General features: G+C 40.4%; 2 protein-coding genes across 3 annotated transcripts in view; both read right to left on the bottom strand.

Moving 5' to 3' along the window:
* LOC112948813 (NADH-cytochrome b5 reductase 2) overlaps positions 1-3,399 on the bottom strand; it is an 18,763-nt gene extending 15,364 nt beyond the window's left edge. For both annotated transcript variants that reach the window (XM_026041115.1, XM_026041114.1), the window contains exons 1-4: positions 3,383-3,399; positions 3,154-3,300; positions 2,710-2,782; positions 652-758 (exon numbers count right to left, since the gene is read on the bottom strand). In XM_026041115.1, the coding sequence (XP_025896900.1) occupies positions 652-758; positions 2,710-2,782; positions 3,154-3,300; positions 3,383-3,397 (342 nt within the window). In that variant the 5' untranslated portion in view covers positions 3,398-3,399. The remainder of the gene's footprint in view (positions 1-651; positions 759-2,709; positions 2,783-3,153; positions 3,301-3,382) is intronic.
* Positions 3,400-7,811: 4,412 nt separating this feature from the next.
* Positions 7,812-22,146, bottom strand: OVCH2 (ovochymase 2). Its single transcript, XM_026041191.1, has 22 exons — positions 22,125-22,146; positions 21,897-22,007; positions 20,498-20,607; positions 19,640-19,731; positions 18,453-18,625; positions 17,409-17,504; positions 16,731-16,882; positions 15,859-16,054; positions 14,546-14,569; positions 14,239-14,329; positions 14,004-14,137; positions 13,361-13,501; positions 12,664-12,794; positions 12,181-12,274; positions 11,594-11,725; positions 11,159-11,239; positions 10,335-10,521; positions 9,776-9,845; positions 9,232-9,427; positions 8,856-9,007; positions 8,348-8,516; positions 7,812-8,006 (listed from the first exon to the last, which is right to left on the bottom strand). Exons 2-22 carry the CDS (start codon positions 21,985-21,987, stop codon positions 7,984-7,986), a joined length of 2,535 nt encoding a protein of 844 aa, XP_025896976.1. The 5' UTR covers positions 21,988-22,007; positions 22,125-22,146; the 3' UTR covers positions 7,812-7,983.
* Positions 22,147-22,912: the final 766 nt, after the last annotated feature.

The raw sequence follows: 22,912 nt of genomic DNA, 5'->3' as shown, positions 1-22,912 counted from the left end.
AGGGGAAAGGGGAAAGGGGAAAGGGGAAAGGGGAAAGGGGAAAGGGGAAAGGGGAAAGGGGAAAGGGGAGGAAACAACAGTTGGGGGAAGAAAAAAGCCTAAGGACAAACTCAATCCTGCAAAAGGATTAGGAAACCTATAAATCCTGAGATCAAAGCATCCCACATTTGCTAGCTTAAAAGACTTTTCCCGTGCATCTGTATTGGAGAGTATATAAATATGGCAGCTTATTATCAAGARACCCTTTAATTCTTTAATTTATATCACACCACTACTATCAATAACGGCATTAGGAGAATTTCTAAGCTCAGACATACAACTGTAAYCTGACTAGTGTCAGAAAGACAGCAGGTCTCACTGATCTGTTTCCCATTTATAGCAACCTATTAGCAATARGTATTAGGAGCAGCACAGACAGATTAAGGGCAAGTGATTGCTATTCATTTTCTTGCCAGAAAAATATTAGGAAAGTTCTTGCAGTATTTTTCATGGGTAATGTATACCAGAAAGCCATATGTGAAAGAACACCCAAAAAATCTCTACATTTCACTGAAATAAAATACTTCCCTTCTCTTCCTCTGCAATTTTGCATCTTTACACTGTCAKCAAATCTAGCAATTTATCTATACACTAAAGGAAACAAAAATTTACCTTTATAATTAAATCAACATAACCTTTTGTCTCATCACTGGAAACTGGGGTATAGGCTCGGATCACCAGATTACCATTGATTTTTGCAGAGAGGTAAACATGCTGGCCTAAGGAAAAAGAATTAAAATCTGATTATCTATTTTTCATCCCCTGGTTTCAAGGTTTTTTCAGACCTAGGGGATAAGAAAGGGCTGAAACAGGACAGAAAAACAGGTATTTTAACACCTTAGACATAAGCAATGATGGAAAAATTGTTTACAATATAAAAGCTATATCAAAAATCTGTTAGCCTCTGAATCTAGGCAGAAAAAAGTTTATGTAAATAGCTACACAATCCATGATTTATGAAAACCATCATAATCATAGGACATATCATACATGCACATGCACACACTCCTCCTCCAAAGGGCCAAAGGGCTGATCCTTTTCTTTAGCCACAACAAATTACTGAAGTGCATAGTATATGCCTCTTACCTTTGTCCCTAAAAGACATTAGTTGTGATCCAAAGGCTCCTTTAGCTAATAACAATAATTAAAAAAAAAAGTCTGGCATGACAAGTTTGGCTTTTCCCAAATGATATAGCCATATTGTTTTGTGTTCCCTTACTGTGTATTATGCATTAAAGCAATCTATTAATAACCATAACTTCCATGTTTTTTTCCAGTTTAAGTAACCAGTCAGTAGAAAGCACAAAACTTTCTAGAAATTCAACCATATAACATCCTTATAGCACCTACTTTGTGGGATTTTCTATTCTATAAATAGATTTGGTATTTAATTAATGAAAATGCAGGATTTGGATTGGTGCTGCTACCCAGACTACTCAGCATCAGTCCAGCTCTTGTTCTTTTTTCAGAAAGAGCCTGATTTCTGTAACACGGTAAAACAGAGGAGCRCTAGTATGTTACAGAATCACATATTCTGAAAGCACTAGAAAGTAGGAAATTTATAAGAAAATAGTGATACAAAAAGTTTGATACTCATTCACAAGCACTGTCTAGACTTTGATACTGGTAAAAAGCAGAARGCTAAAATCCCCAGAGAGTAATCCGGTCTGTACCAAGTTTCAGCATCTTACTCCTACATTCTTATGAATAAGCCTGGGACAAGCGCAAACACGCACTATGGAGCACTTCTTACATTAATTCACTATTTGTCTGTTTACACAGGCAGGCCAATTACACTTTCCCTTGCAAGCCAGGAGAAAGCCAGGCACAGCATGCAAGATGAGCCCTCAGGGTAGAAACAGGAAGATCTGGAGATGCTTGCAAGACAGCAAGCAAAGCTGTCAGGCACGGTACAGCACAAACAGGCCTACCTTATCTGCCAAATCCAGAGATCAAAAAGGGAGACTTGCCCCTAACACAGACACATAGTTAATTTGAGGTTCAAGGTTCAGTGCCACCTGTTTTTCAGGACACAGGAAAGGAAACTCTGCCAATCCTCGTTTGAAATGAACTTAATGCTATAGAAAGCAAGCCRAAGGGGGAAGTATATAATGCATGCACATAAAACACCTGGAATATTGCAGGTTCTTTTGCACAGAGTAGTTATATTTTCCCCATTGCTCTGCACACATTATTTACAAGCTTCCAAGGCAGAAGAATTGCTCTTTCTCATCGAGGGGTGCACAACTCACTACTATAAGCACCCGCCAGRTATTTTAATTACTACAGCTAAGGTACAAAAACAACAGAGCACACCAGAGACCAAAACCAGAATACAAATAAGCAGCATTAAAAACCTGAACAGACACCATCCCGCTTGTGTCCTGACTAGCTGGTAATTCAGGTCCCAGCTCAGCTTCACTACTCTGACTCCAAAACTATATCACACAATTTAGCACAAGAATAAAGTGCACACAAACGATACCATGACCCACAGTGAAATTTAGCATTTCTCTCTGGTACAGTAGCTTTCAGATACAGTTTTTAACTCCCTGCTCTGCTGAGCACTAAATTCCCATCTTGCTTGGAGAAAGAAGTTAGAAGAATCAGACCTATGAAAAGAGGTRACAAATCCCAAAATCTTAAATAGAGACATGTTTCAGTACCTACCTACAGGCAATCCCAATACATTATCAGAGGAAGGCAGCCCAAAACGGAATTTCTTAGTATCGTGACTGATGTCCTAATACAAAAAGGCAAGACACCGAATGAGGTCACTTCAAAATCCCTCTCCAAACCAACAGGAGGTGCCTTTTTCTTTCTCTCCTCCCGTGCCTAGAGGGGCCCCGTGCAGACCCACCTGCTTGCGGGGTCCCCACTGCAGCCACCTTTGAGGGCGAGGCGGGTTTCCCCCCGCCGCCGAGCCCAGGAGCGCCCGCGACCCACGGCCGCCAACGGTCACCTCCCTCAGCCAACGGCCGCGCGCGACCCCCAACCGCCGCCCGCCCCGGGCCAACGGTCGGCGCACGCGACCGCACCCCCCCCCACCCCCCCCCCCCCCCCCGCCCCGCTCCGACCAACGGCCGCCCGCCCGCGCCAACGGCCGCGCGGCACCTCCTTGAGCAGCAGCGGCAGCGGGTACTTGGCTTGCGGGTCGCGCAGCGTGACGGGGGGGCCCTTGCTGCGCCGCCCGGCGCCCCGGGCCAGCAGCAGCGCGGCCGACACCGCTATCACCACCACGGCGATGGCCACGGGCGCAACCTGCAAGAGAGCAGCAGCGGCGGCGGCGGTCAGCGGCGCCGGGCCAGAGGGACCCGCGGCGCTCGCCCCGCGCCGCGCTCACCGCCAGCGCCTCCATGTCCGCGGCGCCGCTCCCGCTGCGGCCGCTCCCGCTGCGGCCGCTCCCGCCGCCCGGGCCCGCCCCGGCCCGCCCCCTGCAGAGCCGCAAACCGGAGGCACGAAAGGGCGCCCGAGCCACGGCCTCGAGGCAGGCGCGCTCCGGGCACCGGGACCGTCTCCCCACCGGCCGCAGCCCCYTACCGCGGCCCCCGTCGCCGCTGCTCGCCACAGTCCCTCCTGTAAGGACACCCACGTGGAAGCGCTCCAGGCACAGCCACACACACCCCTCGAGTCTAACAGCACCGCTCGCAAGCGAGGAAGACTTGTGCCTTGTCAGCTTGTGCCAGCGTGCTCAGATAAAACTGATTTTCATGCACAAACACATTGCAAAGCCTAATGAAAGGCCACTAAGCTTGCACAAAAGCAGGGCTAAAAGTAAGGCATGGACTGCAAAGCTTGGGCACCAGGGAGAGGCAGCGCTCTGCCCTTTGCTTTGCTGTATTCTCCCCGGATTGCACGTTGCAGTACAGTCCACAGTCCATGTTGCCAAATACTGTCAAACAGACAGCTGACAGTAAAATTAACTAGTGAAAAGGGTCAAGAAATTATTTCCTATTTTCTTCTCCATCCACTGGGCAAAAACTTTACACAACAATAAACTATCATACTAACATACCATTTGGTATCTATGGGTTTCCAAATGCTTTCCCCACCAAAACATGGGACTAAACATCGTTATGGCATCCATAGACTGCAGAATAGGAGGCCAGAGTTGGTGACACACAGAAGCCAAGCACAAGTCTCTGAAGTCCATGTCCATGCCACTAGGTTCAGATTAGTTTATCTAAAATAAAAGGATGCCCACAGGATGCAAATTTCTTTATAAGGAAGAAAAAATAAACAAATAAACRAATGAAAACTTGATCAAATCTATTGGGAAAGCAGGCCAGGAGTAGTTTCCCAGTGTGCCAAGTTATAGACAGTGGTTCAAGAAGGAACTAAAATAATGCATTTGCTGTATTAGTTTTTGGAATGTTTATATTATGACTCCTAGAAAGAACTGACATAAAAATGTATCCACTTTTCTGTGTTACTGATTATGGAAGTCCAAAAGGTTTACAAGMACCATTCTCTTGTAATCCTTCTTTTATATCACTGTTTTTTCTCATCTGACTTCAAAGGCAAGAGAATCAATACCAAAATGTAATGCACTCCTGTATTATGCAGGCTGCAGAAAACAGAGAGGCTGAGGGGTGTCTTATATCTCTGCCAAAGTAAATTAACTCTTTAAGTCAATGTTATAGATGACCACTACCTTCAGAATATCAAAGTTGAAGAACTCCAGGCCTGAACAACTCATTTTCCATAATTTCAGGTATTATCTTCTCCCACTGAGGTGCTATGACCTTGCATTTTCTTACGATAAGGTAATGGTACAGCTGGCAGCAGCTTTCCTCAGTGATACCACCATATATTCACAGGGCAAAAAGCCACTAGGCCTCTCTGAAAACTAAGGAGCATAAGAACAAAAGTAATAGAAAAAAGAAACATTCTTATTTCTCATAATTTATCCCCAAGCTCACAGTATTTTGGAATTTTAGTGTGCTTTTAAACTAATATTACAGTGGGCTTTTAAGGTACTTCGCAATATGACAAATAATTGCCCATCTGGGCAATTAACAGCAGCACTTTTGATAAGAAGTATTAACCTACCCTCATGATCACAGCTCAGTCTTTGAGTAAGGAAGAGGCAAGTAAGGGGTCTTGCAGAACCTGGGAAACATGTGGCACACATACCTTGACACTGAGGWATGACACCCAAGAAGTTCCGAGCCTGCTCTGCTCTTGCTCCTCTGGCTTCCCCGGAGAGGCCACGGGAGCACAGGCAACCAGGAGCGGTGTGACGCACACTGCAGAAAGCTGCTGTCCTAGGCAGGAGAAGGAGAAGGTGACTCAGTAAGGAATTATGAAACAAGTGACTCCAAGAAGATTATGCCGTAAAGCCCAAGAACAACAGTGTTTCTAACATCAGATGTCAGTCTACATGGCCAGAATTTAGATTTCAGGCAACAGTTACTCGCTTTTCAGTCCTATCCTGGGACCTGCTTTAACAATGAACATGCAGTCTCTGTTTTTGTGACGAAGATCTCCTCTTTCCAACAGAAGTTACAAAAACGTAACCTGCAAACGCCATCTAAAGGGTCCATCACTGGCAATGCATTTGGAGTGCTAGCTCACCCATGCATGCACATATGCATGCAGACCATTCCTCAGCAGAAAGCTATTGCTCACAGATGCTTGTATGAACCCAGGGTCAGAGCAGTACTTTTTAAAGAATATGTATTTTTTTAATTCTAAATTTTTTGTTAAGTATAGTGTCAGTACGCAATGCAACRAGTCTTTGCTGCTTCCATACAATGTTACAAAAAAAGACATTTCAATATTGCATGCCAGGAGAAGAAGATTTTTATCCAAGTTTTAAGCACTTGGGGAACCTGATTTGCTTTTGAAAGTAGTACCACACCTTTTGACTGTGGAGTTAACAAACACCTCATGCAACTGGCAAGTAATTCAAGTGGGCTGGGGTGGGGATGACTGTCTACATAGGAAGCAGGATCTAATCATTGGGTACAAAACTGTTGTTGTATACATACATTTTTTAAAGTTCTCCTGAGTTTYTTTTGTCACATAACTTCTTTTTGTCTAGAAGCACTTCCCTAGCATCCATTCCTATAAACCACATCCATAATCCACTGTGGTTTATGTCAAATGCCCTTCTTACACAGCGAACAGCCACGCAATACACTCTAAGGTGTAAGCAGCTCCCTTACAGCTTTCACATCCTTGCATCTTTTGCACAGTAAAAGAATTACTTTTGCAAAACATCACGGTATGTATACTGATCAGCTGCRTGAACACACAGTACTAATGCCAGCTTCTTAGTCCCAAATTCCTTCTTTTTATTTTCCCAAGGTCTTGTAAATCACATGCATAAATAACAAGTTTTAAAARTATATAGAATGTGCTGCACTCTCAAGCATGAGCAGCAGAGACTCTGGTAGCAGCAAATAGGTATCTAGGTCTCCCAGCAGAGATTATTTACTTTTCCTGAAAGACAGTAACAAGACATTTGATTTTGTAAAATATAAAATACRATTCCATTATATGAACTCCATCAGAAGTATTTTTTTATTTTTTAATCAGATTGCATTTGCATCACAAAACATTTCATAATTACATTACTGAAAGGTCTTGGCAGCTTATGAAGACAGGTAAGACACAACAAACAAATCTAGACTACTTGTAAAGCCACAGTAGGAGAAATATGAAAATTCAACATCATATAGCCCAGCAAAAAGTTAGCATCCTAACAATCAAATCATATATAAATAATCTAAGATAGYAGCCCAACTGATACACCTGTAAGCGCATTGCTCCCACCCCGCTCCTGTTTTAAAACCTTTGAGACAAACAGCCATGGAGTCAAAAGGCCCGAATGCATTTACAAACACTAATACCCAGCACAGCACCATTTGCAAAGATAATTGGAAAATGTCATCACAACTTCTTGTGTAAGCAACCATTTGGGCATTAAGCCAACTGCTATTTGCCTTTAAGTGTGCTCAGTTTACAGTGCGTGCATTACACAGCACTGCTTAACTATACCTAGAGCTTAATTAGAAATTTCTCAGGTTTTGCATGGTGCCAGAGCTCTCGACCTGGAATGCTTGCATTTCCAAACACTTTTATCCATTTGAACAGCAAGGTATTTCTTAAACTAGGAACCAACACAGATTGTTTTCATTACTTAATGAAAGCCTGAGCAGTTTTGGAGGTGCCATCTCTGTTACTACTACCCTCTCTTGCAACAGTAGTAATGCCTTCTCTGCATTTGATAACTTCAATAATAAGCAAAAACTATACAGAAGAGCCAGAAAAATGAGTATTTTACACTGCACTGCAATTCAGCCTCCTTGCTGGAGCAGCTGTCACCATATTATTACAGGCATCAGTGGCCAGGTTTCTCAGCTGGTGAGAGTATTTTAACACTTAAAACAGTGAGATGAGGCCCACAAGGACTATCACTTAGATGCATTAAAATATACCCTTTTCCCAACAATTRGGTTGATTCACATCACTAATCTCTACACAATATTCTCATATTCCTCATGGATTCACTACTATCRTCACTGCCCAGGTCCTCTCAGAGCCACAGCTAATGCTCCCATTGACTTTAATAATAGTCTGTCAGTCCTGTTTTGCATGGGTGCTTATTTCATYTCATACCTGCAGCATTTTATACCCTTGTGCACGGTGTTCAAGGACATGCTTGACATATGGCAGTTTATCTTCCCCTCTCCTTTCTTTTAAAACAGTCAGACTTTCAGAAGATTTCAAGTAACTTATGTCTGCCCCAAGAACACACATTTAAGGCCAAAGTCTCCATTCATGTAAATCAGTAACTTCACTGAAGCAAGAATCAGCTACACTGGAATCTGTTCACCAAGCATGAACTAATACACTCTCACCAAGTTTCGCTTTCAATGATACTTGTGCTTTGGAAGTGTCTTACAATGTTGTCCAGCAGAACTGCTGCTTTGACAGTTACACCCCAAAAATGGGAAGATCTACAAAAATGAAAAAGAACAGGGTAAGCTTCACAAAGATCATCAAACAAAAACATTCAGTAAGCTCGTCAAAAAGGACTTGACCATCAGTTCACTCTTCCTAACCACGAGCAAAGCAGCAGTGAGGCAAAGTACTGTTCATCAATAAGAGAAATGTAGTAAATACAGGAACAATACATCCTGAAGAAATAACATTTTCAGAAAGGACTACTGATTTGGACTTCCCTCTTTCTGGGCACTCAGCTAGGATATTCTTAAGAGCCGGAATTTCAGGAAGTGTTAGACCCTACAAAAGGCCTCAAAATCAAAAGGATTATCTTAACTATTTTTTCCATACTTACCACTACTATTAACACTCTGCTTGATCCAGTCAACAAAAGCACCAACATTGGCATATACTCCTGGGTAGCTTTTCTTTCCACAGCCCAAGCCCCAGCTAGTGATTCCATTAAGGGTATAAAGTCCAGAGTCATCTTCTGAAGGACAAACTAATGGGCCACCAGAATCACCCTATACAAGGACAAARGGCTCTTGTTACAAGCTAACATCACTCCTCATTTTTTTTTAAACATTATTTCAGCTATAACAGGCTGCAACTGTCCATGTGTTTAGATCTGAATACTTACAAAAGCTAGAAAAAGACAGAAGCTCACCATTACTCAAGAATTGTACCTTTTTATGTAGTATGAGTAATTTAAACCCTACTATTAAGACTCACTTCTCTGTGAATCAGATACAGCTGGTTTGGAAAGCATGGCTCTTACTGACATTTTAACACTTGCCATTTCAGAACCCATGCAGAATCATACCCCAGATGGGCAGAAAACAAAGTTGATGTGTGCAACTTACTGTGCATGAATCCTTGCCTTCTTCCAGAGGGAACCCAGCACAGATCATCTTCTGGGTCACTTTACTGGCAAGGTTTACGTAATAGCTCTGACATGTGTCCAACACCAGTATGGGGACCTCAAGCTGATGCAGTTTTTTCCCCTTTTCTCTGTCTTGGAGTGAAAGATATCTCAGAAGCCAGCAAAAGCATGAATTCAAGATACCATACCTGCCTCGCTTACCATCACAAACATGAAGGATGAAAAATACCTCCGGGGCCCCTGGCTTATACAGGCAAAGACTTAACACATGAGCTCTGCGTGAACTCAGGCACAGACAAGACTGATGTTACAACATGCAAGACAGTTTTCAGGATACAGCTCCCACAGCTGCCTACCTGCCGGGCGGGCGCCCCATCCGGTGACAACGCACAGCCTCGAGGGCTGCACCGCCCYGTCCGTCGCTGGCAGGCACACGGGCTGCACGTACCGGTTGAATTCCAAGGGCTCCGACAGCCGCACAAGGGCGATATCGCAGTCCATGGTGGTCTTGTTAAAACTGGGATGTATAATAAGCTGCTTTACTGTCCTTTTCTAGGAAAGCAAGAAAATCAGCCTTTTATGACTTACTTTGAAATCTGAGGTTTGAAGAATTTTAGTTTTATGTGTTTCTAAGTCATATATGTGATGCCTTAAAAGGAGGAAATGTTTAAATTTCCTGGATACTGAGCTTTGGACATAATTGCTGGTGAAGGTACAGTTCTGTACTGGTACAATTGCCAGGTACAGAAAAATTGTGGTGCAAATGAAGATTAAAGATAGTAACAATTTGTTGCATTGGGAAGATTTGAGATGATTTGGGACAAAAACTATTTGAGATAATAACTGTTAAAATAGTTTAAGATGGATTTGCATTTTATTATTAAGCATAACTTACAATACCTGTCTGTATTCTTGCTCTGCAAGATCATGAAGTCCCGTGACCACCGTCCATAAGTCTCTGTATGGTTCCCTCAAAAAAAAAAAAAAAAAGAAAGTAGAAAGTAGGGGGAGGTACCTTCTCGAGCTGGTCGAACAGCTTTCATGGAACCTGAGAACCTTATAACCATGAGGGCCAATCCTGGCTGAAAGAATAATGCTGTCCTACAGCAAATAAGCATGTAAGGCCACCTTGCCTTCAGCAACCTAACAATATATTAGAAAGTATTTTAAAGTCCAAATTATTTACAGATTGAATACCTTGACAATCTTTTCTGAATTTGCAAAGTTAAAYATATGCTTTTAAATTTTACCTGACCTTTTAAACCTGATCAATCCTATAGAAATAACTTACTACCACTGTGATTGCAGTATGTATGCAGGGAGCAAAAATATCCTATGCCAGTCTAAGCTTTAAGTAACGGTAACCACMCCAGCCACCCTGGTCAGAACCACCACAGAGCAGAGACGCTCAGTGCAACCACAGACCATCGTGGAGAAGGGGTCCCACCACAACACTCACTTTGATCCAAAGCAGTGAGCAGCTGTGACAACCCATTCTTTGGCAAGAACTGCTCCTCCACAGACATGCTCATCTGAAATCTGTATGCTGACTTGCCAAGGCCATGAGTGTGGTACAGCTTCTTCACCTCCAATTACCCTACTGAAGAGGAACCTGGGCTGATTTGAAGGTATTCCACAAATATTACCTAAAACAGAAAGGATTTATACTGCAAAGAAATCTTCAGGAGATTTAGAAAAGGAATAGCCCATCTACAAGGCAATCTGCAAGCTACCCTCCCTTTTTTCCCTAAACCCCACTTTCCACATTGCAAAAGATCTAAATATTCAGAGATAGCAAGAGGAGGTGATCTCTGCAAAAACACAGCTTTACTAAGGAGAAAACAATTGCTTACAAATGAGTATTTTTAGGTCTCATATAGTTTCAAAAGCTTTGGGCTCAAGTGTACAATGAATATGTAGTTAAGCTATTCTCCATTAAGTACCAGAATTACAAAGGTAAATTCAAAAATTCTGGACATTTTCAACCACCCCCTACTCTTTGTATTTTTCTTCACCACAGCAGGTATGTTTAAAATGACATCAAGGCTGAAATAACGTTAGCGCACTGTTGTAAATGACTTTGCAAGTTAAGGAATAAAAAAAAAAAAAAAAAGGTTCTTTTAAAGCTAAAACACAAGGACTATCTTTTATCCTCTTATTTCCTCAACATCTCTTAATTAAAGGTCTTGAGAAATAACCTAGAGTGTATTTATTAGATAATTGGAGAAAACAGCATCTTTGTTATGTATTCTCATGAAGAAAACTTAGCCCACATTGACTCACCTGTCTCAATCTGTATGTCTTCTGCAGTCATATCCATATCTTTAAGCTYTTCTTCACTATTCGAATCAAAAATATTTAAATCTAGCAAACAAAAATAGAGAAGATGCTAATAGAGTGTCTCAAGTGATATTTTTATATTAAACACCATGTTCATTTCTGTGGAAGGATTAGATTCCTACAGTAGGAATCTGTGCTATTATATCGTCAGATGGTTAAAGCACAGTTTAAAATGCACAAAAATGCTATGACACAAATCTCTGAGATTTAGGGGAGAGTCACTACTTTTCTCTACCGCTCACTAGATCTTCAATAGGTTCACAAAGTCCTTTCACTGAAAAGTTTCCTAGATGAGAATCTCTTAAAGCAAAATGCAGATTCACTGAAGAACCCAGCGTGCTGCCTCAAAGTGGCAAACTCTCAAGTTACTTCTACTACCTGCTACAGGAACAAAAGAGATTGTAGCTCTGAATCCTCCAAAGGCCTCTGTTTCGTCAGAGTGAAAGACAATCAGCATTGTATCAGAGGAGCTCAGAACAGGTGCTGGCAGAGCAAATCCACAAGACGTAGCTAAAGATAAATAAATAAATAAATCACAGCAGATTAAAATGCACTTTTACATGATTTTCTCTTCCAGTAGCAGGCAATCAGTATTCATTGTACTCCAGCTGTCATAGAGAGTAAAAAATAACTATGCATAACAGAGGAGCAGATAAAAAGACTGAGCCTGAAGGACTGTTTTCTATTTTTCAGATAGAATTTACATATCATATCGTATTTACAAACACACAAAGCTGTGCGTTACCTGTGTGTACATATCTAAGCTGTTAGATAAGTATTTGATTCAGTGCGCAGAACAGAAAAAGCAGTGCATGCAAGTATTTTTCAAGGTACTCAGACATCATCTGAGATTCTAAAGAGAGATTAGTCTACTTGATCTTACACCACAAAATAGAGGTAGTGGAAATACTGAGTAATGGATCACCCCCAAATCAGCATGTTAGGTGGAAAATCAAAAGCCAAACCTATTTCCTCCTCTTTTCCCGCATCTTCGTACACAGTCACAGCATCGTAAGAGCAATCTTCATTCTCTTCTACTTCAAAAGACTGATAGGTAAGCTTTCAAGAAAAAAAAATCTGTCTGTAAAGCTTTCAARAGAGAAATTCAAAGACTTATTATCAGTCTTTAGTGTTTCCAATGATTCCTTTAGAATGTGGGGTTCGTGTAATTCAGACCTGTCAGGGGTGATATGCAGCACACTACATTTGCCAGAAGAACTTCTCATAATAAAATTTAAAATGAGAAATCCTATTTTACTATAATATAAAGGAGAAACCAAAACCCATCTGTCTTTCAGGGAGAAAAGTAATTTCTCCTAATTGCATCCACCAGTTTTATTCAAGGTTATGTTGCTAGATCTTGCTTTCCTTAGCTGCATGATTTGCATGTTGTTAACTAAAGAGTACCCCCTTCCATTCTGTAGATAAAAGAAGAGCTCATAATATACCTTGATTACATGATCTTTTGGAGCAAAAACAACCCACTGACAGTTTGCCAGGTTGCTGTAGTGCTCTGGATAGTGCATGCTTTGTAGCACTCCTTCTTCAAAAAGAACAGCTAAGGACTCACAGCCAGAATCTGTAAATCCAAAGGCAAACAAAAATGGAAACACAGTGATTTCCTATTAAATCATTCACACACACACACAATTCAGAGAAAAAAATATATTGTGCTGCTTTCACACAGGTTAAAGAGRACAGGTATAGAAGAGCAAGCCAAATCCTTCTGCCTGAAAAACATGCAATGAAAATATTTCATCTCTGTTCCCAGGCAGAGAGTGATTTGACCCACAGCTGTAGCATTCCTCCTTTGCTGCAGCTAGGACACTGCAGATACAGGTGCCTGTGCAGGGCCAGGCAAGAGCAGGGCATGTTTCCTAACTTGCCCACATGCCATCTGTCTTTGGAGACAGGGAAGGAGATAGAATCTGACATAAAGCTAAGGACAAGACAACAAGTACAGGAGGGCTTTTTTCAAAAGCATCAACTGGAATGCCCAACTCTTTCTGGCATTCCAGTCTCTCCGTTACACTTCTCTATAGAAAAAGCATAGGAGCTTCCTCCAACTCGTTTTCTTAAGAACTCTTTTCTCAGGTCACCACTCAGGAGTGCAGTATGGCAGACAGGTATATTACTTAGACTTACCAGGAAGAGTGTCTGGTGCAAGAGCTGTGTAGGTCATGGAAAACCCAGTTCCATTATTCTTGCTGTCAGACACAAATTTTAGCCTTACACTACTGGAGCCAATCAAAATAGGTAATGGAAGATCTTCTCCACAGAATTTCCCTGAAATACATTATTAGAGAGCAATCACTATTCAATATCTTTAGGAATCTGACAAATCTACAAGTACTATTTCTGTAAATCTTCAGACCCAGTATTTGGTTATAAAAGATCATAAAAGAATGAAAAGGAAATTGCCTGTCCTTTCCTCTATATGCTTTATTAAGCCGTCAACCAAAATTGGATGGTATTAAAATTTTAAATGCTTGACACCAGCAAGCCATGCACTAAGAAAGTTCCCTACAAAGCATTTTTTCCATTTTTCCACTCTTTTTTCCTCCGATCCTCTTGTCTTTTATTTTTTATATATATACATGTATATATGTATATATACATATATATGTACATATACAAGTATATATACACATGTACATATATACATACAAGTGTGTATATATATACACACATATAAAATATCTCATTCAAGACGAAAATGAGAGTAACACAAGATCAAGTGCAGTGTTGTCACTGGGTTTAGCAGTGGCACATCACTTCAGCAACTCACCAACAAGCCTGTCATCTTCCGAATAGACTGATAAAGAATCATAGTCACAAAATGTTTCTGACTCTATATCAAAGTGGGAAAAACGAAGCAATATATAATTCCCTTCTGGCGCAAGCAGAGTCCATAGACACAATCTGGAATGACAGAGGAATTCTTGTTCAAAAAGCTGCAACAAAATAAGAGCTCACAGTTACCATGAACTGTTTCTTGGAGAGACTGCATTTTGTCTACTTACTGGTGGTTTTGATAGAAATGCTCCGGACTTTCAGGAAAATGTAATTCTCCTTCACTGCTGGGGAGTTTGCCATCCTGAGCACTACAAAATGCTGCATTGTGGAGTTAAAATGAAATAGCAGAAATCAGGTTCAACACATATGCAATCATCTTACACCAAAAAGAAAATGTGCACTTAAAACATATATTTGCTGTATTTTGATGAATCACGCTATAATTGTTTCTCACTTGMTAGATTACACAACAGTCCTTTTGAAAATTATTATTCAAGCTCTGATGCATGTAGATGTTAAAAATATTGTACTCACCTGTGGAACTTTTCATTTTCAGTTCTAAATACAAGCGGGAAAGAGAAGGGGTGGAAAAGAATAAATTACTTTGGTTTTATATTCACAATAGACTTCGCTTTTATCAGTGTGAAATGGCAATTCCACACCGCCAGCAACGCAGCAAATTCCAATGCTTTCCAGGTACCCTGTGTCCACAACACGCTAGGTTTGCCCTTAAACAACTTCAGACAACACTGGCTTCGAATAAAGCAGCTTTGGAGCAGCTGCTGCTGGAATTAATGGTGCATTGTCAGGGTGCTGGTCAGCGTGAGCAGCACCATCCTCTCTGGGCACTTGCAGGGCAGGGAAGGGCAGCAGAGCCCAACTGAGAGCGTCTCATCAGTGACACGGGGACACTGAGCCTGGTGGCCATCACGGACAGGGTCCTCTGCACCAGCGTGGCAGAGAAATACATCGGAGAGCAGGCAAGAGAAACCCAGTGTGGAACCACGTCCTGGCTAAGTGTTCCTTGGAAATTCTCAATAAAAATAATTTCTTTCTTTTTTTTTTTYTTTTTTTTTTACATTGAGAACAAAAAGGCCTTCAGAAGCTAAAGCCTTTTCAGTTCTCTGTCACTATAAGTGTTTCTTTTTACTTTTTTTTTCCTGTCACAAATTGAAGTTTGCTAATAGGAAGTTTTGTTGTTTTTTTTCCCTCCAAGMTTATTTCTTTTTTTTCTTTTTGAGCTCTTTTCAGTTTTCCATTATTCCTCAGAAATTTTAATGCAATTTCCAGTATCTTTTGAAGAAAACAGCCCCTCAACAGATTGTCATTTATATCTTCAGCTCTACAACTTTAGAAATCACAGAGAATCCTCATCCTGTTCATCTACATAGGTAGCCTGCAGCACTCAAAGCAGTGCGATAAAATATGCTTCTTAAAGCATCACCTTTCCCTGCCTACTTTTATGTCCAATTCAAAACATTTTATATGAGAAAAAATAGCAAATAATTTCCAAGTGGTGTGTATGCATTTTCTGACACTCTCCAACCAGTGAAGTTTAAAAACAAAGTTCCAGGCTAGTTGGCTGGTTGGATAAAAGGACTCCTTCAATACTAAAATATATATGTCTGTATATATAGTCCAGACAGAGGTCAGAGTGTAAAATTTAGAATATTTGATTGCTTTTGACAATTACCAATCATATTTAAAGGCATTGTGAGAAGCTATAATACTTTGCCAGGAAGTATGGGGAACATATAAGTACAAACCTTGAAGAACCTAAATTTAAAAGTACTATTACGAGACAGAAGAGTTGGTACAGAAGACAAATTATTTCTGAGACTTTTTACCAGTACTCATATTTTCTTGAATCCAGGGCAGCAGTGCACTGAGGTCTGTAAAAATCCCTGGAGATCCTCTTCTGTAATGTAGCTTCTTCTCGTTACTCACCCAGCCACGAGCACATCCCATGCCCCAGGAGATGACCCCGGCGAGGACCCAGGCACCGTGCCTGCGGCGGCACAGAAGAGGACCCCCGGAGTCTCCCTGTACAAAACAAGCACAAACCTAGAATCAGCACGGCTCTCCTCACAAAAACATGTGCACAACATTGAGCCAGCCTCCAAGAGTTTCTCGAGCTCTGTTTTAGACCATAGCGTCAAAACTACCCTACAAAATGAACTATGAATCATTAAAAAAAGTGAAGAAAGACTTTTTGATTGTGTTTAGCCAGGATTTTTATAAAGGAAGACTAATTGACTCAAAGGTACATATCATCTGCTTTATTTCAGCATTAAAGATGGAACAAGGAGCTTTTTTCTTCCATTTCATTTTATAATGCATGATGAACAATCACTCTGCTTTCATCTCGCTTCTTTTCCTTCCTGTAATCAAGACGATATTTTCTTACCTTCCTTCTGAGAACATTAGTAACATTCTGAAGTTAGAAAGCCATAAATATTATTGCACTGGGATACACTGCAAAAGACAGGGCCTTCAAATCACAATTACTCTCAGGACTCTGTTGTACAATGCATGCAGTAATTAAACTGGGATCATCTTATAAGTAGATTCCCCCCTACAAATCTTCTTAAAGAATTTGCACACCRCATGAATACATCCCAAATATTGCCATACACAGCACATCTATCCACTCATTCACACAGCATGTTGAGTGTCTGAGAAACACTTGTACATACACAAGGCCCTCTCCTCAACTGACCTGGCAGGCATCTTTTCCTCCATCTGGAAATCCAGCACATATAATAGTGTCATCTTGGATAGGCTTCCTTAAAGTTGACAATACTCTTGAACACTCCTTACTGTTTAGGATTGGTAGATTGACCTCATATAATACCTGAGGCAGTACACCATCTGAAACACAGGCACACAAAAAAAGAATTTGCCCCAAAGAGTTAATGTTAAAGAGTTAAAGTTAATGTTAATACTAGTGCACAAAAAGATATGAGCTGCAGTCCTGCTTGAGAACATTTTCAATGGTCACACAGCCAGTTACATGTGCATGAAAATAAGTTGTTTTACTTGAGTAAATTTAAAAGTGTCTCCCATGTTAAATACAGGTCCATATATTACAGTAAGTTATTTTGAGGCAATTCACACATAGACATAAACAATTCCTGTGCCTAGTTGATGGTTCCTCCTGGTCCATAGCCCATTTAAGCTTTTAGTTTCAGAAATAAGATGTTTTGGTGCAATTTTCAAGAAAACATCTAAAATTGAATAAATAAAACCAACATGAGAACTTCACTGAGCCAAAAACATCTGCCTGCTACATAGAGATGGGAGTGTTGTAGAAATCATTGTCCATTACAAGAGGAGGAAGAAATAAAGAAGCAAAGATTGTAGCAGACACTGTGAGAGAACAACTCCAGTAGCTTACTCTCGTGCAAACGGCCCCAACCACAAGCAGTGCAGATAAATCCTGCTTCAAACTTTTCACCGGGATCAGGAAGACATGCTGGCAAAACTGATGTACCTGTGGCAGATAGATATGGAGTTGCTTAATAAATACTGGAGAAAAAAAAAAAGAAAAAAAAAAAAAGAAGCTTTTTTTCCTCATCCAGTTCTTCAAAGATAAGGAATATTCTCATTTATGTGGCATCTGAAGAATGCCACAAAGACCAGACAGTCTGGCCTTTGACATTTTTTCCTGTGCTGTTACTGCATAGTGTATCAGAAAACAAAACAACAGCTCTCAACATCCTTGTGATGCGAACTTGAATCTACAGAAGAGCAACATATTATTTCTATAGTTTGGACTCTTCTCTGCACTTCAATATCAGGTAAACCTGAGGAAGAACAGCATTCCAAAAGAAAACAAACAAACAAAAAGCCTGTAAGGCAAAGTTACTCTACATCTGAGAAATAGCTGGAAAATAGCTGAGGAAACAGAAACAATTTCTTCTGTCATTTTTCTCTTTCCTTAGAGCTTCCAAACAGACCTTTCAGTCAGTACTAAAGATAATTCCATGCAATCTGCAGGAGGGAAAAAGAGAACGAACAGCAGAGGGTGCAGAGACAGGGAGCACTGTGATATGCTCTGAACTCTGACCTTGCCTTTGACCAGCTCTACTGTTCTCCTGATGCAGAAGTCTCCACATACACCTCCAGATCAACAGCAAACAAAAACATCCTACACTGTTACTTGGCCAAATATTAATATTCTACGTACGAAGAACAATACCTTTTTCTTCAAGGGGACGTTAAGTCTCCATCAGATTATTAAATACAGCTGATATATCTTCCTGACTTACCTCCAGTAAGTTAAATACTTCAGCTGCAAACTACTTGGGAAATTTGAATTATATAATACGGTAGCTGAGAAATTGGTATAAACTCAGTGTCAAGACTTTTCACAGCATCTGGGAGAAAGGGAGGCTTTACCTTCTTCACTGTAAAAGATCACAGGTAACTATGGCCTTACTGAAGTTGAAGGCTCCATCCAGCTTCAGAAGGGCAATATCATAGTTCATTGGTCTCCTGGGGTCAAACTTTGGATGCTTAACGACATATTTAACAGGCAGTGTCTGCTCTCCAGGCTCCCTGATCCTCAAATCATGCTCTCCTGCAGTGATCTTCAAATCCTGAAGTAAATTCCTATAAAACGACAAAACAAAATTTCAAGTAAACAATCTTCAAAATGAAATGAAAATACGTTTTCCAATGAATCATGAAAGATGCATAATATCTTCAATCTTAAGATTTTAGAGCATTTAATGTTTAAAGTTAGAACAAGCTGACTACRCCCCCTACAGCAGAAACTGAGATATGAAAAAGATCGAGAAGAAAATGTAATTYAGCCACGCTCCTCTGACAGTGGTCTGTGGAAGAAACCGCTTGTGGTCCTGCATTTAAAAATATTCACTCATACTGCTTTCTGCATGGAGAAGGAAAGATTTGGAAACAACAAAGCATAGGAAAAAAAACAGAAAGAGAGATATGCCACTTCTCTAGCATTTTTCAGTTTATGCCTTTAAACATAGCGGATCCCACTTGAGGGCTCCTAATACAAATCAAAATGTGAAGTCATGGAATATAAAAGCAATCCATATAAATTTGCTTTTATGTTTCAAACATATAACATAAACTCTGCACATATTGCCTAATTTGACCAAGACATGATTGCTTATCATACCTGATATAGATCTAATTTATAATTCCAAGTACAATTATGGAATTATAATTCCATAATTTATAATTCCAAGTACAGTTTGGACTTGGACAACTGAACAATAACAACAACTGTACAAGGATTCAGTGTTAACTATAACGGAACTAGAATCTCTGTGAAACCCTAACAGAATCAGGACAAAAATACCAACTACTACATTCCCAGCCCTTATGGTTTTCTTCTTTAACACTAACATTAYACTCCCCCAGAATGAGCCTCTGCCCCATATGGGAAGTCTATTTCACCCTTCACCACTTTTGAAATCCTTACCAGTTTTGCTTTTTCTCTCCCCTTGTGTTAAAACATGGAAAATGTTGGTGACCAATGAAAGAGCAGCACCTCTAGTAACCTCCCACAAGGAGGATGCTGTCACACACACACACTTTTCAAACTGACACACTTTCCCTGCACCTGCAGCTCCTGAAGCATCACGTCCCTACCTGTCCAAGACGCAGTGAGCGGCCGTGACCACCCACTGAGCAGAAACAATGGTGCCTCCGCAGAAATGCTTCTCCCTTCGCTTCAAGGAAACCTGCATCGTAGAAAGCCCAAGTCAAGTAAATAATATCTTTATCAGTTAATCTGCTTGACTGCATTTGAGGAAGGAAGAAAAGAGAACTTGCATGAACTCTTACACAACTCACACAGTTAAAATTCATGCTGCACTTCAAGAAAATTTTGTGGCATTCTTGGAGTTCTTGAGTCTAAGAGGTCCTAAATCCCTTGTTATTCCCCTCAATCATGACTTGGGGACATAAATGGAAACAACATATATGTAATAAATGCCAAGTCACTGAGGCACCCAGCAAACTGGAAAGGTTACTAGTTCATTCGGCATTTCTCCTTGGCAGGGCGCTGGGAGCACTGCAGAGCAGGTGACAGTCCCTGATGCCATGGCTGTTGTACTATTTGTTTGCAATCTTGAGCCATCAAGCCGCACACAGGGTCCTGCCTTCCAAACTGTAAACTCACAGTGCAGGGCAATGGTCCACGGTGCTGGTGGTGGCAGTGGCAGGAAGGTCTTTCCTGAAAGGGTCACCCYTGCCTCTTTATGGAAGACTGATCTACAGATGCTCTTTCAGAAACAAGGATAAATATAAAGGCTTTCTCTGTGGCTGGAAAGGATCACTGCCCTGTGTGCTTTCACTGCTTTTGATAAAAGCAAGATGGAGCTCAACGATTTTGATATATATCAAAAGTGTCAGCAAGCACAATGTACACCTGCTTTTTCCTTTTGTTATTTCTAGGAAAAGTCAGGGCTCTGTTCTGACAATAAAACCACATTTGCTTGTGCAAACCTGCCATGGATGCGAGCCTCGTTTCACCTGGTTTCCCCCAACAATGCGCGTGAAAAGGTTAAAGTAACTCCACGGCTTTGTCTCATGAAATTTCTGCCCACACTTCGGATCTGAGGAGTAAAAAGAAAGGAAGGATTATTCTGGATTTATTTTTTCCTATTTTTTAGGAACATATAATTGGTAGGCATGCTCTGTGGCAGAGGTCAGTGCTATCCCTCTGCCACTGCAGGAGCCACATTTTTTAATCTTTTATATAAATTGTCCAAGCTAAAGATATGAATTTAGAATTTAATCTTTTTTTTCCCCCTAGTCATCAGCRCCCCAATCTTTTTCACCATTTGAAAAGTTACATCACAGAGAGAGGAAGAAGGACACAGACACAAAATAAAAAACTAGGATTTAGCTCTTATTGGATTCTAGGATCCAAATCCTAGGATTTTGACACTAAATTAGAGAACAGATCAGATCCACAAACTAGAATATTCTTTTTTTTTTTTTTAACACTGAATCTATTCTCTCAATACACAAGATTTATATTTTGAGTAACACTAAAATCTTCTGTGACAATACATCTTTAATATGCCAAAGGAATCCAGACTAGTTTACAGACTATTTTAGGACCAATTTCTAAGTCTTTGGTTAGATGAGACTTTGGTCATATATAAACCTGAATCACATTTATATGCAGGGCAGAACAGTGAACCAAAAGAATACCAGTCTATAGAATATACCTTGGAGTGCTTGAGATCACAACTTACTAACACGCTTTAGACACCAGGCTTCTTTTGACAGCCAAAATAGATCTAATCGAAAACAAGTTTGTTTTCCTAGATACTGCAATTTAAAATAGAGGGGTGGGGGGGGAAGGTCATACAAACAGTCTACGATTTCCATTTCAGTTGGTTATAAATTATTAAGTCTATATGATGGAATCATTAATTGGGTCAAGAAAAGTATATTCTGCATTTTAAAATAAAAGACATGATATTCTTGCAGGACTTGCTGCATTTTGTTTGAAGCCCACAAGAAAAATGCAAACCAGGATCTTCATTAACTTACTGTAAATCTATCAGGATTTAATCCATTTAGGTAGTTATAAATTATGTTTATGCAATTTTATTTCAGATTATTAAAAAGTTAGACAAAAATTTCATAAGAATTTCTCATTAGAAGATAGCCGTCAATTCCAGACTTGGAACAAAAGCAAAGAATTAAAGGCAGATAAATTATTTTAATGCTATCTGTATCTAGGTCTACAAGCCCTCAGGGTCAAATTCTCAAGGGGTTTAACTAGTCCCTTCCTTTCAACATGGACTTTAGGCAATTTGTCTCTGTCTAAAAACATAAAACTGGACTATTAAGAAAATTGTTAAAGGTAGATGTCAAATTTGGATCCTACCTTTCTGAAGAGGGGATGGTAGAGCAAGAAGCTCTGTAACACAAACTATGCTCGTCAGGAGGAACAGCAGCTTACTGGGGGCAATGGACATCTTGGGTGCTAAGTGACCGACTGAAAACAAGAAGAGTTTTTATAGGAAAAAAGAAGCCCATAGATTATACCGCCACAGAGCAGCAATTGACTAATTGAGGCAGAGGTTACTCATTAATCCACCCATAAAGCACTTACCTGCCCCTATGATTTCTTCAACTTCTGATGAAGTCTATACTCTCTGCATACTTTATATTTAGCTGATTTCTCAGACCTGAGAAACACAACAGAAGGTGATCACTGTGCTGACAGCGTGCTCTGTGCTGTACAAGACAAAGATAGTGCTCTGGGGCACTTGTTCAAAGGAGCAGAGTTATACCCCATTTCCAAAAAGTAACCCAGGAGAGCATGGCTCAGCTTCCTAAAAGGATTTCAGTATTGCTGCATTCAGTAGGGCCAGTTCCAAGTCACCTTCATGGCCAAATCCCATTTCTCTAAGTGCAAGTCTCCTAGAAAGCTACCTGAACCCTAAAAAAGGAACTCTGCASCTGAATTAAAGAGATGCCACAAAACAGTATGCTCGAATTACCCTGYCAGTTCACTGCTGAAGGCTTTTGTATCATCAGTTTTAGCACCTATAGTTGAGAATCTCGGTCTCCTCTGTCTCTGTAAAAAAATAATTGAATATTCCCAGCCTTGACAACGCCACAAGAAATAGTTTCTACTTGGAAAATGCATCAAAATTTTAAGAGAAAATGGCATAAATAATACATGCATATCAACATGGATTTAAGTTTTGAACAACTTCTTAGACTTGCCCTGTAGGAAAATTACATTTTTTTCAAAATGCCAACAGGCATCAGCTTCTCTCTTTATTAACACAAGGGAAAAGATTTATGGGATTTAATTCTGCTCAGGCTCCCACAGAAAACAATCTTATAACCYGACCCATTAGTCCCAGTTTACTGAATGCACTCTCATATTTG

Source organism: Nothoprocta perdicaria, unplaced genomic scaffold, assembly GCF_003342845.1.
Source record: "Nothoprocta perdicaria isolate Ctin4 unplaced genomic scaffold, notPer1 scaffold_28, whole genome shotgun sequence".
In the NCBI taxonomy this organism is placed as follows: Eukaryota; Metazoa; Chordata; class Aves; order Tinamiformes; family Tinamidae; genus Nothoprocta; species Nothoprocta perdicaria.
This window is presented reverse-complemented; position numbering and strand designations above follow the sequence as displayed.